General features: G+C 47.8%; 1 protein-coding gene and 1 pseudogene across 1 annotated transcript in view; one reads left to right on the forward strand and one right to left on the reverse strand.

Annotated features, from left to right (window-relative positions):
- Positions 1–282: 282 nt before the first annotated feature.
- The window catches only part of GALNT18 (polypeptide N-acetylgalactosaminyltransferase 18), a 355,083-nt gene continuing 337,753 nt past the window's right edge, over positions 283–17,612 (reverse strand). The window contains exon 11 of the mRNA XM_007471405.1: positions 283–710. Within this exon, the coding sequence (XP_007471467.1) occupies positions 564–710 (147 nt within the window). The 3' untranslated portion in view covers positions 283–563. The remainder of the gene's footprint in view (positions 711–17,612) is intronic.
- LOC103073386 (muskelin pseudogene) lies at positions 13,825–15,755 on the forward strand (annotated as a pseudogene).

A 17,612-nucleotide genomic window follows, 5' to 3' on the forward strand; every position in this document is an offset into this window, starting at 1 on the left:
ACTGAGGCTGTCTTCCGGAGGCGGTAACTGCTGCACAGAGGCAGAGGGAACCTCCTCTCTGGAGGTGGCCCTGAGGTCGAGGCGCCCTTCTCGCTGCCTTGGGCCTCCTAGAGAAAGCCGGCAGCTTGCACAACGAGCTCCCACTGTCTGCAGGGGCTCAAAGCCTCCTTTCTCAGGGATGTAGGGTAGGGAGAGCACACTGGGACACATCTTGGGCTACAAGCACTCCAAGTTCAGAGGAGCCAGGCCTGAATCTCCACCGAGCACCAAATAACTGCAAAATCCCTTTTCTTAACCAACAGTATTTTATTGTGAGTTATAAATATTTTCCATGTGTCCCCTATTTACAGTTGCAAAATAGTTTATGATATTATACCCTCACCCGCCGTTCGGCCTCTTTCTATAAACTCCATGAACACTGAATAGGAAATAAGCTCTTTTGGGGGCCCACCAACCTGGTTCCCCAGACTCCAAACAACCCCACACAGACAGCAGGCAACGTTGCAGCGGGTGCTACACAGTAGCAAAGGGGCGGGGTGGGAGAGAGACGCCTCCTGGCGGGGTCAGGATGCCAGGCTCCTCAGGACATTGGTGATGCTCCAGTGCTGGCCCGAGCACCTCTGCAGCACCAGCTGGAAGCCAAACTCTGTGCCGCTGTTCTCCTGCAGCTCCAGACAGCGCTTGGACTTGCGGTTCTGGATGGGGCCTCCCTAGGAGCCGGGGCGGAAAGTGGGGTCAGAGGGCATGGGGGAGCCTCAGGCCTAGTGGCTGGTGGGGATTACTTGTAGGTGCAGGTGCCTGGGATCCTGTGAGGCTGCGGGAGGTCTGGGGTCAGCACTCCCACGAAGCCCGAGGATCCCTGTCTCGAAGTGCTGGTCTCCTCCCTGAGAGAGACTGAACTTGTGCCTCTGTTTTCTTCACAGGCCCTTGTTCTTTGCCAGGACAGAGGACAGAGATGCTCCGCCCCCGCTTCCGTCTACCTGGCTGGGGTGTGGCATGCTGGTCTGTTCCTACAGCTCCCACCCCAGGGGCTGGGTCCTGCTCCCCGTAAGCATGGGCTGGGGTCCCGTTCTGAAAATCCTAGTTCCTTGGGACCACTCCATGATTGGCCTGAATTTGAGCATCGCCAGAGGCCCAGGACCTCCTGCTTTTAGGGTCCTTGCCCCCAACTGGACCTCTGGAGTCATCAGTGCTGGCCTCAACCAAACCCAGGCTCCTAGATACTATCTTACGGCACTGGGCTCCCTTAGCCCTGGATATTCATGGTTTCCCTCCATGCTACTGATGTCCCAGAAGGTTCTGTAGCCATGCATACTCAGTTTACGCTCAAAGCCCCTTGAAAGAAGGGAGGTTCTGCTTCTCAAAGCAGCCCCACAGCAGCAAAGAAGAAACCCCCAATTTTTGCTTTTAATGAGATCCTTGCAGGCCTTAGACACTCTGGGGCTACTGGTTGTCACCTGGGCATCAGCTCAGACTGTGTGTCTCTGAGTTCCACCAAAGATGTACTGTTCAACTGGGCTTTGGCCTCCCAAGAAGGCAGGTTCTTATAAGTGGGCCCCCTGTAGCTTAATGGTCCTTGAGTGTATGGTCAAACTCACCATCTCCCCAGAATCTACTCCTCCTGTGTTTCCCATCTCAGCAATAACCAGGCATTTCCACCGATGCCTCCGCCTCCTCCCCAGCATCTGACTAGGCACCAAGTCCTGCCAGTTCCACCTCCCTCATGCCTTGTGCCTGTCCCTTCATCCCCATCCCATCACACCTGCCCTGATTTGGCCCACTGTCTTCTGTAACCCGGACAACGGCACCAGCCTCCTAGCTGACCCCCCCCCCCTGACCCTCCAGGAAGCAGGACTCTGCAGTCCACCCTCCAGCTGCCTTCCCGTGCCCATCCCAGCGAACAGCACTCTGTGAGAGAGGGGGACGCACACCTCTTCTGTAAGGAAGTCATCCCCAGTCGGCCACCGCTGTCCCCATGGGGACCACTGACACCTCAAGAGAACATTGAGACTCAATTCCCACAGCTGCCTGGGAAACTGGCAGCATCTCCCACCGCTGAGCCCTGCGACCCACCGACCCCATCCCCCAGTGGGTATCCGGCAGAACTGTTTGCACCGGTTGTGAAACAGAATTTGTAAAAGCACCAACCTGGAAACAACGCAAACGTCCCTCAACAGTAGGATGGATAAACAGCTTGTGGTTATTCACATAATGGGATACTACTCAGCACTAAAAATGAGCAAACTAGAGCTCTGCTCAATAAGGAGAAATCCCACAAATATAATGTTAGCAAAAGAAGCGAAAGAGCACATACACAGGTCTACTTACATAAACTTTCCAAACAGGCAAAATAAGACCATAGACTTGGAGTCAGGAGTCGGGGGTGGGTATCTTGGGCAGGAGGGAGTGGAAAATGATTGACAGGAGGCAAAGGGGTGCTTCTGGGGGGTTGGAAGTGTGCTATTTCCTGACCTGGGTGGTGGGTACATGGGTGTTGGCTTTGTTTTAAATTACTGAGTTATTATTGTTTAAAATTATTTTGGTACATATGTTTGCATGTTTCTATATGTGTATGGGTTATTCTTCAGCTAAAAAAATTGAAAACAGAAATCCAGCTCCCTCAGAAGGGACTTTGAACAGTGGGTGAAGGAGGCAGGGTGGCAGAGGGCTCGGCGTATGGATGTGTGTGTCGGGGCGCAGGGGTGCGGTTCCTCATTTCCCATGTGTGCGACATGGCCCGGGGGACCGCAAAGCTCCTCAGAAGCATTCGAGTGAGTAAAGCAGGGCCTCCCGCTGTGCCCCGACCCCTAGCACCTCCCCTGAGGAGAACACAAGAGCAGAGACACAGCACAGCAAAGGCAGCTCACCTGGGGCCCACAGGTGCAGCCAGAGAGAAGCCTGCAGGCTCAGGCCCAGAGGGGACAGAGGGACGACTGGCCACTGGGGGAGGGCTCACAAAGGCCCCACAGAGTCCCCATGTTGGAAGAGACATGGGAGGCCGGCCCTCTCATTCTCGCCTACCAGCTGACCGAGCCCTCCTGGCTGAGCACCCTTTCCTGGGCCGCGCCATCTTTGGAGCATTGTCCTTCACTAAAATCCTTGTCTGGGGGGCATCCAGCAAGGGGTTCCAGACTGTGCCCTCGGGTTTCCACATGGGGGTCAGATCCTGCCTCTCCACCTCGTCCCTTCCCTTAGGGGAAGATGAGGCCCATGGCCGCCCGGTTCCATGCTCGACCAGGTGAAACATTCCCAGTTCCTTGTGGGACAATCTGGTTTCATTTTTCCATCCTGGTTGCCCTCCTTTGGACAAACTCCAGTTGTTTTGTGTCACTCAGAACTGACCACCACCTCATCTCCACTGGACAAGAGGCTCCTTCAACATAGCCAAGGGATCTGCACTTTTGGTGGCCGCATCACGCTCCGGAACCCCGATGGGATGACTGCGGAGGCCAGCTTCAAGTCGTCCCCTCAGAAGCTGTGGGCCTCCTTGGGTCCTCACTGTCCCTCAAAGCCTGGACTTTTGAACCCAGAGGCATCCCTTGTGACGCTTGCTCTCAGCAAAGCCAGCCTGTCACTTTGCCAGGCCCAGGTTTCTGTGGCCTGAGCGCTCTGCCGCCCACACCCAGGCTGGGCCGTGTCACTGGTGCTTCCTCTGTGGGCCTGGGGCCAGCCGCCCCTGACCCTCCCATACCCCTGGCAGCCTGGTCGTATGTCCTACCCTAGGACGCTGGAGTAGAGTTCAGGCAGGGTGGGAATGAAACCAGCCCAGCTCTCTAACTCACAGGGTCTGCTGGCGATTCGGGTGGTGAGACAGAAAGGGGAGAGGGCTGGATGAGGATGCTTTTCTGGTTGCCGACTGTGTGGCTGGGGCAAAGCCGCTCTGCCCTACTGGTTCCATCGTCTCTAGGGCCAGATTGTAATTTCTGCCCTCATGACTGAAGGTTGAGCAGAAGGACTGATGGGCAACCCCTTTATCGCTACAGAACAACGAATGGCTATGAGGCTAGTCACAGTGTCAGGATATCTGGACTCCAGAAAAAGTGCACAACAGGCAGAAAGGGGGGCCAGACCAGGATTCTGACTGCTCGGCGTGGCCTCAAGGGCAGGCCAGGCCTTGCCAACAGCGAGGCTGCTTCAGCGGCCCTGGACCACTGAGGCTTGGAGAAACCTGTCCAAGACAGGGAGGCCACAGCCCCTCCTTCCCCGCCAGTCACTGGGGCACCATGCCAGGGCCGAGAGAGAGAGAGAGGCGGGGGGAGAGATCTCTGAGAAATAAAGTGTTTCTTCAGAGACTCAAATATGGCACTTTCCAAAGACGGCGGAAGAGTAAGACGCGGAGATCACCTTCCTCCCCACAGATACACCAGAAATACGTCTACACGTGGAACAACTCCTACAGAACACCTACTGAACGCTGGCAGAAGACCTCAGACCTCCCAAAAGGCAAGAAACCCCCCACGTACCTGGGTAGGGCAAAAGAAAAAAGAATAAACAGAGACAAAAGAATAGGGACGGGTCCTGCACCAGTGGGAGGGAGCTGTGAATGAGGAAAGGTTTCCACACACTAGGAGCCCCTTCGCGGGCGGAGACTGCAGGTGGCGGAGGGGGAAAGATTCGGAGCCGCAGAGGAGAGCACAGCAGCAACAGGGGTGCGGAGGGCAAAGCGGAGAGATTCCCGCACAGAGGATCGGTGCCGACCGGCACTCACCAGCCCGAGAGGCTTGTCTGCTCACCCGCCGGGGCGGGCGGGGCTGAGCTGAGGCTCGGGCTTCGGTCGGCAGGGAGAGGACTGGGGTTGGCGGCGTGAACACAGCCTGCAGAGGGTTAGTGCGCCACGGCTGGTCGGGAGGGAGTCCGGGGAAAAGTCTGGACCTGCCTCAGAGGCAAAAGACTTTTTCCTTCCCTCTTTGTTTCCTGCTGCGTGAGGAGAGGGGATTAAGAGCGCTGCTTAAAGGAGCTCCAGAGACGGGCGCGAGCCGCGGCTAAAAGCACGGACCCCAGAGACAGACATGAGACGCTAAGGCTGCTGCTGCCGCCACCAAGAAGCCTGTGTGCGAGCACAGGTCACTATCCACACCCCCCCTTCCGGGGAGCCTGTGCAGCCCGCCACTGCCAGGGTCCCGGCATCCAGGGACAATTTCCCCAGGAGAACGCACGGCGCGCCTCGGGCTGGTGCAACGTCATGCTGGCCTCTGCCGCCGCAGGCCCGCCCCGCACTCCGTGCCCATCCCTGCCCCCGGCCTGAGAGCGCCAGAGCCCCCGAGTCAGCGGCTCCTTTAACCCCGTCCTGTCTGAGCGAAGAACACATGCCCTCTAGCGACCTACACGCACAGGCGGGGCCAAATCCATAGCTGAGCCCCTGGGAGCTGTGAGAACAAAGAAGAGAAAGGGAAATCTCTCCCAGCAGCCTCAGAAGCAGCGGATTAAAGCTCCACCATTAACTTGATGTACCCTGCATCTGTGGAATACATGAATAGACAATGAATCATCCCAAAATAAGGAGGTGGACTTTGAGAGCAAGATTTATGATTTTTTTCTCCTTTTCCTCTTTTTGTGAGTGTGTGTGTGTATGCTTCTGTGTGAGATTTTGTCTGTACAGCTTTGCTTCCACCATTTGTCCCAGGGTTCTAGCCATCAGTTTTTTGGGTTTTTTTCTTCCTCTTAATAATTATTTTATTTTAATAACTTTATTATATTTTACCTTATTTTAACTTTATTTTACTTTATCTTCTTTCTTTTTTTCCTTCCTTCCTTCCTCCCTCCCTCCCTCCCTCCCTCCTTTCTTCCTTTCTTTCTTCTTCTACTAATTCTTTCTTTCTACTTTTTCTCCCTTTTCTTCTGAGCCGGGTGGATGAAAGGCTCTTGGTGCTGCAGCCAGGAGTTAGTGCTGTGCCTCTGAGGTGGGAGAGCCAACTTCAGGACACTGGTCCACAAGAGACCTCCCAGCTGCACATAATATCAAATGGCGAAAATCTCCCAGAGATCTCCATCTCAACACCAACAACCAGCTACACTCAACGACCAGCAAGCTCCAGTGCTGGACATCCTATGCCAAACAACTAGCAAGACAGGAACACAACCCCACCCATTAGCAGAGAGGCTGCCCAAAATCATAGTAAGTCGACAGACACCCCAAAACACACCACCAGACGTGCACCTGCCCACCAGAAAGACAAGATCCAGCTTCATCCACCAGAACACAGGCACTAGTCCCCTCCACCAGGAAGCCTACACAACCCACTGAACCAACCTTAGCCACTGGGGACAGACACCAAAAACAACTGGACCTGCCCACTAGAGAGACAAGATCTAGCCTCATACACCACAACACAGCCACTAGTCCCCTCCACCAGGAAGCCTACACAACGCACTGAACCAACCTTAGCCACTGGAGACAGACATCAAAAACAACGGGAGCTACGAACTTGCAGCCTGCAAAAAGGTGAACCCAATCACAGTAAGATAAGCAAAATGAGAAGACAGAAAAACACACAGCAGATGAAGGAGCAGGATAAAAACCCACCAGACCTAACAAATGAAGAGGAAATAGGCAGTCTACCTGAAAAAGAGTTCAGAATAATGATAGTAAAGATGATCCAAAATCTTGGAAATAGAATGGACAAAATGCAAGAAGCAGTTAACAAGGACCTAGAAGAAATAAAGATGAAACAGACAATGATGAACAACACAATAAATGAAATGAAAAATACTCTAGATGGGATCAATAGCAGAATAAATGAGGCAGAAGAACGGATAAGTGACCTGGAAGATAAAATAGTGGAAATAACTACTGCAGAGCAGAATAAAGAAAAAAGAATGAAAAGAACTGAGGACAGTCTCAGAGACCTCTGGGACAACATTAAACGCACCAACATTCGAATTATAGGGGTTCCAGAAGAAGAAGAGAAAAAGAAAGGGACTGAGAAAATATTTGAAGAGATTATAGTTGAAAACTTCCCTAATATGGGAAAGGAAATCGTTAATCAAGTCCAGGAAGCACAGAGAGTCCCATACAGGATAAATTCAAGGAGAAATACGCCAAGACACATATTAATCAAACTGTCAAAAACTAAATACAAAGAAAGCATATTAAAAGCAGCAAGGGAAAAACAACAAATAACACACAAGGGAATCCCCATAAGGTTAACAGCTGATCTCTCAGCAGAAACTCTACAAGCCAGAAGGGAGTGGCAGGACATACTGAAAGTGATGAAGGAGAAAACCCTGCAACCAAGATCACTCTACCCAGCAAGGATCTCATTCAGATTTGATGGAGAAATTAAAACCTTTACCGACAAGCAAAAGCTGAGAGAGTTCAGCACCACCAAACCAGCTCTACAACAACTGCTAAAGGAACGTCTCTGGGCAAGAAACACAAGAGAAGGAAAAACCTACAATAACGAACCCAGAACAATTAATAAAATGGGAATAGGAACATACATATCGATAATTACCTTGAATGTAAATGGACTAAATGCTCCCACCAAAAGACACAGATTGGCTGAATGGATACAAAAACAAGACGCATATATTTGCTGTCTACAAGAGACCCACTTCAGACCTAGAGACACATACAGACTGAAAGTGAGGGGATGGAAAAATGTATTCCATGCAAATGGAAACCAAAAGAAAGCTGGAGTAGCAATTCTCATATCAGACAAAATAGATTTTAAAATAAAGACTATTACAAGAGACAAAGGAGGACACTACATAATGATCAAGGGATCGATCCAAGAAGAAGATATAACAATTGTAAATATTTATGCACCCAACATAGGAGCACCTCAATACATAAGGCAAAAACTAAGAGCCATAAAAGGGGAAATCAACAGTAACACATTCATAGTAGGGGACTTCAACACCCCACTTTCACCAATGGACAGATCATCCAAAATGAAAATAAATAAGGAAACACAAGCTTTAAATGATACATTAAACAGGATGGACTTAATTGATATTTATAGGACACTCCATCCAAAAACAACAGAATACACATTTTTCTCAAGTGCTCATGGAACATTCTCCAGGATAGATCATATCTTGGGTCACAAATCAAGCCTTGGTAAATTTAAGAAAATTGAAATTGTATCAAGTATCTTTTCCGACCACAACGCCATGAGACTAGATATCAATTATAGGAAAAGATCTGTAAAAAATACAAACACATGGAGGCTAAACAATACACTACTTAATAACGAAGTGATCACTGAAGAAATCAAAGAGGAAATTAAAAAATACCTAGAAACAAATGACAATGGAGATACAACGACCCAAAACCTATGGGATGCAGCAAAAGCAGTTCTAAGAGGGAAGTTTATAGCAATACAAGCCCACCTTAAGAAGCAGGAAACATCTCGAATAAACAACCTAACCTTGCACCTCAAGCAATTAGAGAAAGAAGACAAAAAATCCCCCAAAGTTAGCAGAAGGAAAGAAATCATAAAGATCAGATCAGAAATAAATGAAAAAGAAGTGAAGGAAACGATAGCAAAGGTCAATAAAACTAAAAGCTCGTTCTTTGAGAAGATAAACAAAATTGATAAACCATTAGCCAGACTCATCAAGAAAAAAGCAGAGAAGACTCAAATCAATAGAATTAGAAATGAAAAAGGAGAAGTAACAACTGACACTGCAGAAATACAAAAGATCATGAGAGATTACTACAAGCAACTCTATGCCAATAAAATGGACAACCTGGAAGAAATGGACAAATTCTTAGAAACGCACAACGTGCCAAGACTGAATCAGGAAGAAATAGAAAATATGAACAGACCAATCACAAGCACTGAAATTGAAACTGTGATTAAAAAGCTTCCAACAAACAAAAGCCCGGGACCAGATGTCTTCAGAGCCGAATTCTATCAAACATTTAGAGAAGAGCCAACACCTATCCTTCTCAAACTCTTCCAAAATATAGCAGAGGGAGGAACACTCCCAATCTCATTCTACGAGGCCACTATCACCCTGATACCAAAACCAGACAAGGATCTCACAAAGAAAGAAAACTACAGGCCAACATCACTGATGAACATAGATGCAAAGATCCTCAACAAAATACTAGCAAACAGAATCCAACAGCACATTAAAAGGATCATACACCATGATCAAGTGGGGTTTATTCCAGGAATGCAAGGATTCTTCAATATACGCAAATCTATCAATGTGATTAACCATATTAACAAATTGAAGGAGAAAAACCATATGATCATCTCAATAGATGCAGGGAAAGCTTTCAACAAAATTCAACACCCATTTATGATAAAAACCCTGCAGAAAGTAGGCTTAGAGGGAACTTTTCCTCAATATAATAAATTCCACATATGACAAACCCACAGCCAATATCATCCTCAATGGTGAAAAACTGAAAGCATTTCCACTAAGATCAGGAACAAGACAAGGTTGCCCACTCTCACCACTCTTATTCAACATAGTTTTGGAAGTTGTAGCCACAGCAATCAGAGAAGAAAAGGAAATAAAAGGAATCCAAATCGGAAAAGAAGAAGTAAAGCTGTCACAATTTGCAGAGGACATGATCCTATACATAGAGAATCCTAAAGATGCTACCAGAAAACTACTAGAGCTAATCAATGAATTTGGTAGAGTAGCAGGATACAAAATTAATGCACAGAAATCTCTGGCATTCCTATACACTAATGATGAAAAATCTGAAAGAGAAATTAAGGAAACACTCCCATTTACCACTGCAACAAAAAGAATAAAATATCTAGGAATAAACCTACCTAAGGAGACAAAAGACCTGTATGCAGAAAATTATAAGACACTGATGAAAGAAATTAAAGATGATACAAATAGATGGAGAGATATACCATGTTCTTGGATTGGAAGAATCAACATTGTGAAAATGACTCTACTACCCAAAGCAATCTACAGATTCAATGCAATCCCTATCAAACTACCAATGGCATTTTTCACAGAACTGGAACAAAAAATTTCGCAATTTGTATGGAAACACAAAAGACCCCGAATAGCCAAGCAATCTTGAGAACGAAAAACGGAGCTGGAGGAATCAGGCTTCCTGACTTCAGAATATACTACAAAGCTACAGTAATCAAGACAATATGGTACTGGCACAAAAACAGAAAGATAGATCAATGGAACAGGATAGAAAGCCCAGAGATAAACCCACGAACATATGGTCACCTTATCTTTGATAAAGGAGGCAGGAATGTACAATGGAGAAAGAACAGCCTCTTCAATAAGTGGTGCTGGCAAAACTGGACAGCTACACGTAAAAGTATGAGATTAGATCACTCCCTAACACCATACACAAAAATAAGCTCAAAATGGATTAAAGACCTAAATGTAAAGCCAGAAACTATCAAACTCAGAGGAAAACATAGGCAGGACACTCTATGACATAAATCACAGCAAGGTCCTTTTTGACCCACCTCCTAGAGGAATGGAAATAAAAACAAAAATAAACAAATGGGACCTAAAGAAATTTCAAAGCTTTTGCACAGCAAAGGAAACCATAAACAAGACCAAAAGACAACCTTAAGAATGGCAGAAAAAATTTGCAAATGAAGCAACTGACAAAGGATTGATCTCCAAAATTTATAAGCAGCTCATGCAGCTTAATAACAAAAAAACAAACAACCCAATCCAAAAATGGGCAGAAGACCTAAATAGACATTTCTCCAAAGACGATATACAGACTGCCAACAAATACATGAAAGAATGCTCAACATCACTAATCATTGGAGAAATGCAAATCAAAGCCACAATGAGATATCATCTCACACCAGTCAGAATGGCCATCATCAAAAAATCTAGAAACAATAAATGCTGGAGAGGGTGTGGAGAAAAGGGAACCCTCTTGCACTGTTGGTGGGAATGCAAATTGATACAGCCACTGTGGAGAACAGTATGGAGGTTCCTTAGAAAACTACAAATAGAACTACCATATGACCCAGCAATCCCACTACTGGGCATATACCCTGAGAAACCCATAATTCAAAAAGAAGCATGTACCAAAATGTTCATTGCAGCTCTATTTACAATAGCCCAGAGATGGAAACAACCTAAGTGTCCATCATCGGATGAATGGATAAAGAAGATGTGGCACATATACACAATGGAATATACCTCAGCCATAAAAAGAAACGAAATTGAGCTATTTGTAATGAGGTGGATAGACCTAGAGTCTGTCATACAGAGTGAAGTAAGTCAGAAAGAGAGAGACAAATACCGTATGCTAACACATATATATGGAATTTAAGAAAAAAAAATGTCATGAAGAACCTAGGGGTGAAACAGGAATAAAGACACAGACTTACTAGAGAATGGACTTGAGGATATGGCGAGGGGGAAGGGTAAACTGTGACAAAGCGAGAGAGAGGCATGGACATATATACACTACCAAACGTAAGGTAGATAGCTGGTGGGAAGCAGCCGCATAGCACGGGGAGATCAGCTCAGTGCTTTGTGACCGCCTGGAGAGGTGGGATAGGGAGGGAGGGTGGGAGGGAGGGAGACGCAATCGGGAAGAGATATAGGAACATATGTATATATATAACTGATTCATTTTGTTGTAAAGCAGAAACTAACACACCATTGTAAAGCAATTATACTCCAATAAAGATATTAAAAAATAAATATATATATAAAAAATAAAACAGAAAAAAATATATGGCACTTTCCAGGCCCTACCCTGGCTCAGCTGTGCCCTCAGCACCCTAGAGCCAGGAAACACAGGGACCCTGAGGCAGAAACAGCCTGTGTGGCCTCCGGGAAGGTGCTGGAGGAAATGGAGTGAGGCCAAGGGCAGGGCTGTGAAGGAGACACAACCTCAGTGAGGGCATCTGGGCCTGTAGGGAGGGTGGAGAATGTGGTCAAGAAAGCACCCTCCCCAAAGGCTCTGAGAGGAGAACCTTCTAGAATAGAGTAGTAAGGCCACCTTGGAGGCCTGGTATACGTCTTGGGACGTAGGTGGGATACGGAGAGAGGAGCCATCCCACATTTTGGTGCTGGAGCCACTGGCCAGTCTCCCTCCCGTCTTCCTTCCTGGACCTCAGCCTCTCTCACTGAGCAAACTCTGGGCTCTCGCCCCCTCTCCGGCCAAATGCCATTCACCAGAATTGCAAAGGAGCCTTCCTGTTCTCCATTGAGTCCCTTCCTGGTGAGCTCAGTGCCTTTGGAAGCAGCCTGGTGGTATTACCATCCTTACCTCTTCCCGCGGGCTGTGGCCCGGAGGTAAAAGTAGTTACAGTCAAGGCTTATTTACCACGTCCCCAGCACTGTATCAAATGCTTCACACACTCAATCTCAAGTGTTCTTCACAATAACCCTGAGCAGTGGAGATGAGAATTATCCCCATTTTGTAGAACTGGAGACTGAGGCTCAGAGAGGTGGGGCCACATGGTCAGTCAGTGGTAGAGCCAGGCTGGGAGCCTGGAAGTCTGCCCCCTTCGCTGTTCCTCACTAGGACGAGTGGCCGCACCCTCCCCTCCATTTATCCCACCCCACGCCTGCCTCAAGGTAGTGGACTAGACCGAGAGCTGCTGGTGTCCCATCGCCTGGGGTGGAAGGTCATCTGAAGAGCTTCAGGGGCTCTGGGGAGTCAGGTTGGTCTAGTTCTTTTGAGAGCTCTCTGCAAAGACATGATTTATCCATCTACCCATCCATCCAATATTTAATGAGTGCCTACCACATGCCAGGAGCAGTTCCCACCCACTGAGATACATCAGTGACTAAACAGGAGAAGATCTTTGTCTTTGTGGAGACTATGTCCCAGGAGGGGGGGCAAATGGTAAATTCTATAGTGTGTTAGAGGTGCTAAGACTGTGCATAAAAACGTAGAGCAGTGCTGTGGACAATGTGTCCGCTTAAAATTCATAGGTTGAAGCCCTGATCACCAGTGTGATGAGAGGTGGGGCCTTTGGGAGGTAATTAGGTCATAGGGGTGGAGCCCTCATGATGGAATTAGTACCCTTACAAGAAGAGTCACAGGAGGGATGACATCTTTCCCTCTGCCTCGTGAGGACACAGTGAGAAGGTGTGAGACGCCAGATCTGCTGGCACCGTGATCTTGTACTTTCCAGCCTCCAGAACTGTGGGAGATAAATGTCTGTTGTTCAAGCTTCCCACTCTCTGGTCCTTTCTTGTTATAGCAGCGTGGACGGACTAAGACCGGGAGGTTGTGAGGGTACCGGGGTGGTGCTGAGAGCAGGAGGCTGTTGCGGTGATCCCCCCCTGAGAAGATGAGAGCTGGGCAAGGACATGAACGAGGAGGAGCCCAGGTGTATCTGGGGGAGTCTTGTGCCCCCGAGTGAAGTTCCTGCACCAGCAGAGGCCTGGGGTGCGCAGGGAACAGCACGGGCTGCGGGTGGGAGATGAGGCCCAAGAAGGGAGGGAGGGGCAGGTTGTGCGAACGGACTTCGGCCGTTCACCTGGTGACAGAACGGGCCACTGCAGGGTCGGACTGACATGCTAACCGGGTCCCCCTGGCTGCTGTGTGGAACGCAGAGCCTGGGAGGAAGGAAGGAAGCAGGGCCACCTGTTAGCAGGCTCTGGTCCTCAGACAAGTGGGCGGGGCTGGATGCAGGGCCCCTGGCCGGCCCCGCCCTCGGTGGAGGGCACAGTCGGTTGGTTTATTAGTCCAGTCGTCTAAATGATTTGTGTAGTACTTAAAACTATAGGAGCTGGAAACACAATACTTTAAAGAATTTGAATAAGGGCAATTAAACCTGGCAGGAGGGATGCCGCAGCACACAGAGAGCTTAACTGGAATGGAAACCAAGTTAAGTATGGACACAGCATCAAAAAAAAAAAAAAAAAAAAAAAAAAAAAAAAGAAAGAAAGAAAATGGGCGACGGCCGCTACGGTGCTGACAAGATGGCGGCTGGCGGGGCCCGAGTGCCGGCTTCTGCCCTACGCGCTACACAGTGGAGCTCCTCCTCCACCTACCTTCCTGAAACTTTCATGGGAATATTCATGTGAAGGCATTGTTCGGAAGGAAGATACTTGGGTGTAGTGAACATTTTAGTGGATGAGCCAAATGACCAGCCTTCACGGTGGTCTACAGAGAGCAACTACCTTCCCCAGTACTTGATTCTGAAGCTTGAAAGGCCTGCTACAGTCCAGAATATCACATTTGGAAAATATGAGAAAACTCATGTCTGCAACTTGAAGAAATTTAAAGTCTTTGGTGGAATGAATGAAGAAAACATGACAGAGCTATTGTCCAGTGGCTTAAAGAATGATTATAACAAAGAAACATTTACCTTGAAGCATAAAATTGATGAACAGATGTTTCCTTGTCGATTCATTAAAATAGTTCCACTCTTATCGTGGGGACCCAGCTTTAACTTTAGCATCTGGCATGTTGAACTTAGTGGCATTGATGATCCCGATGTAGTACAACCCTGTCTCAACTGGCATAGCAAGTAGTGCCGTGAACAAGAAGCTATTCGCCTTTGCCTAAAACACTTCAGACAACATAACTATACAGAGGCCTTTGAATCACTGCAAAAGAAAACCAAGATTGCCCTGGAACATCCCATGTTAACAGATCTGCACGATAAATTGGTACTGAAGGGTGATTTTGATGCTTGTGAAGAATTGATTGAAAAAGCTGTAAAATGATGGCCTGTTCAATCAGTATATCAGTCAACAGGAATATAAGCCACGATAGAGTCAAATCATTCCCAAAAGTACCAAAGGTGATGGAGAAGATAACCGACCAGGAGTGAGAGGAGGCCATCAGATGGTTATTGATGTTCAAACAGAGACTGCTTATTTGTTTGCTGGCTGGGATGGAACACAAGATCTTGCTGACTCCTGGGTGTACAGTGTGAAAGAGAACCAATGGACATGTATCTCTAGAGACACTGAGAAAGAGAATGGTCCTAGTGCTAGATCATGTCATAAAATGTGCACTGACATTCAACGAAGGCAGATCTACACACTGGGGCATTATTTGGATTCCTCTGTGAGGAGCAGCAAATCTCTGAAAAGTGATTTCTATCGTTATGACATTGACACAAACACATGGATGTTACTCAGTGAGGATACTGCTGCTGATGGAGGACCGAAACTGGTGTTTGGTCATCAGTTCCAATGACAGGATTCACACAGAGAGCAACCATTGATCCAGAACTGGATGAAATACGTGTCTTATCTGGACTCAGCAAAGACACGGAAAAGAGGGAAGAGAATGTCCGAAATTCATTCTGGATCTATGACATTGTAAGGAATAGTCGGTCTTGCGTCTATAAGAATAATCAAGCTGCAAAGGATAATCCAAGCAAAAGTCTTCAGGAGGAAGAACCATGTCCAAGATTTGCCCATCAGCTTGTATACGACGAGTTACACAAGGTTCATTATTTATTTGGTGGGAATCCAGGAGAATCTTGCTCCCCAAAGATGAGATTAGATGCTTCTGGTCACTGAAATTGCGTAGGCCTTCAAAAGCTTACTTACTGAGGCATTGCAAGTACCTCATAAGAAAACACAGGTTTGAAGAGAAGGCCCAAATGGATCCCCTTAGTGCTCTGAAATATCTACAAAATGATCTTTATATACCTGTGGATCATTCAGACCCAGAAGAGACAAAAGAGTTTCAGCTCCTAGCTTCAGCTCTGTTTAAATCTGGTTCAGATTTCACAGCTCTAGGCTTTTCCAATGTGGATCACACCTGTGCTCAAAGAACTCAGCTCTTTCACACCTTAGTAAATTTCTTCCCTGACAGCATGACTCCTCCTAAAGGCAACCTGGTGGACCTCATCACACTGTGACTGAAGAGTACCTGGACAGAAATGGAGCACAGGAGTCTGCTTTCAGTATTCTGGATTTCAACTCTATTGACTGACAGTTAGGCTGCAGTGACTGAGGACTGCACCAGAATTTTGAAGGGATCTTTGCTATCATAAATTTTAACCCTTTTCCTTCACACCTGACCTCAACCCCATAGTCCTGATCCCATTCTGAAATTAGGCTAATAAAGTGAAATCGGTATACTTTCCATTAAAAAGAAATGGAGAGCTGAATGTATGGAATTAAGAAGGCTAATAATAATTCCGAGAGCTCGGTTCCCAGCCCCCAGCCTAGGCCCTTCTCCCTCCGAGCCTCTCTGGAGTAGAGACTAGAAACGGCATCAGAGGTGGGATGAGTGGAAGCAGGGAACACGGGACTCTGCCTTGTCTCTGGCGGCTCTCCCCGGCCGTGACCCTGGTAAGGGGCTGAGCCACCATGGGCTTCAGTCTTCTCATTTGCAAAAGGCACCGGAGCACTGTGGGGCACTCAGACACGGAGCGCTGACTATATGCCTGGCGGGCATGTGGAGCCGTGGTCCATGAGCGCCGTGGGGTGAGGCACCCCAGGTTACACAGCCGTGCACCTCCTCTCTTCCTGTTTCCCCAAGGTGTGTCTGTAGCAGCTAGAGGTGGTGGGACCTCAAGCACCAGACCAACCTTCCCGGTTCCTCCTGGGGATGTGGGTTGGGTAAATGGATTAGACAGTCCCTGGAGGGCTTGTGAAAACACAGATCACTGGGGCCCACCTTCTGACCCTATGGGTCTGCGATGGGGCCCAAGATGTGCCTTTTTAAGCTCCCGAGTATCTCAGCTGCTGGTGGTACTGGTCCAGGGATCACAGTCTGGGACCACAAGCAAACCGTCACCCTCTCTGGGGAAAGGATGAGGCCCGGCTTGTCTGTCACTCACACTCACCACCTTGAGGTAGAGGATATGAAGCAGCTGGGCTGAGCTCACGTTTGCAGTCAAGGTGTTTATGAGGAGGCTGTGTGTGGACTGAATAAGACTCTGCTTATTTCAGAGCTCCCGTTCCACTTTCCGTTCTAATTAATTTTCTACGGGCAAGTAGCCCAGTGGGTCTGTGGCTTTAAGCACAGTGGGCTCGGGAGTTCTCAGGTTAAGTAGTTAATGATTAGTAATCAAATAATTCAAAGCAGGGGTGGAATGTTAGTGCTAGTTAAAGAAACCCCGAGATTAAGTCTTTTTGTAGAGGAAAGTGGTCTTTCTGTATTATGAATATTCAACACTCTGTCTATTCAAAAAGTGCTTTGGTGTTTGTCTTTCTTAAAGGAGACGCACCTGTGCCAGAGTGAGAGTCTGCCTGGGATTTGCTGTGAGGGCCGTTGGACTGAAAATGGGGTAATGGCGATGTCAAGTGCAAAAGGAAAGGTGAAGGGGGGTATGGAGACAGCAGGATGGCTGGAGGGAGTTTGCTGAGGAAGCAGGAATCCAGCCAGTTCACACACACCTACAAGGTTTGGAAGGGAGACCGCAGCCCCAAATTCCCACTGCAGCAATCCATGGGCTTTGTAGAGGCAAGACAAAGGCTCCACAGCATGGTGGTTTAAAGTGTGGGCCCTAGAGGCAGAAGCCTGATTTGACCTCGGACAAATTACGTAATCTCTCTGTGCCTCAGTTTCCTCACCTGTAGAATGGGGACGGTAAAGTACCTGACAGCAAGGTCATGAGGATTAAGTAATATTTATACAGCAGTTACAGTAGTATGTGGCGCACAGTAAGCACTATATAAAAGTTTGATAAATAAATTTAAAAATCTCACCCAGGCTTCCCTGGTGGCGCAGTGGTTGAGAGTCCGCCTGCCGATGCAGGGGACACAGG

Source organism: Lipotes vexillifer, unplaced genomic scaffold, assembly GCF_000442215.2.
Source record: "Lipotes vexillifer unplaced genomic scaffold, Lipotes_vexillifer_v1.1 scaffold6, whole genome shotgun sequence".
In the NCBI taxonomy this organism is placed as follows: Eukaryota; Metazoa; Chordata; class Mammalia; order Artiodactyla; family Lipotidae; genus Lipotes; species Lipotes vexillifer.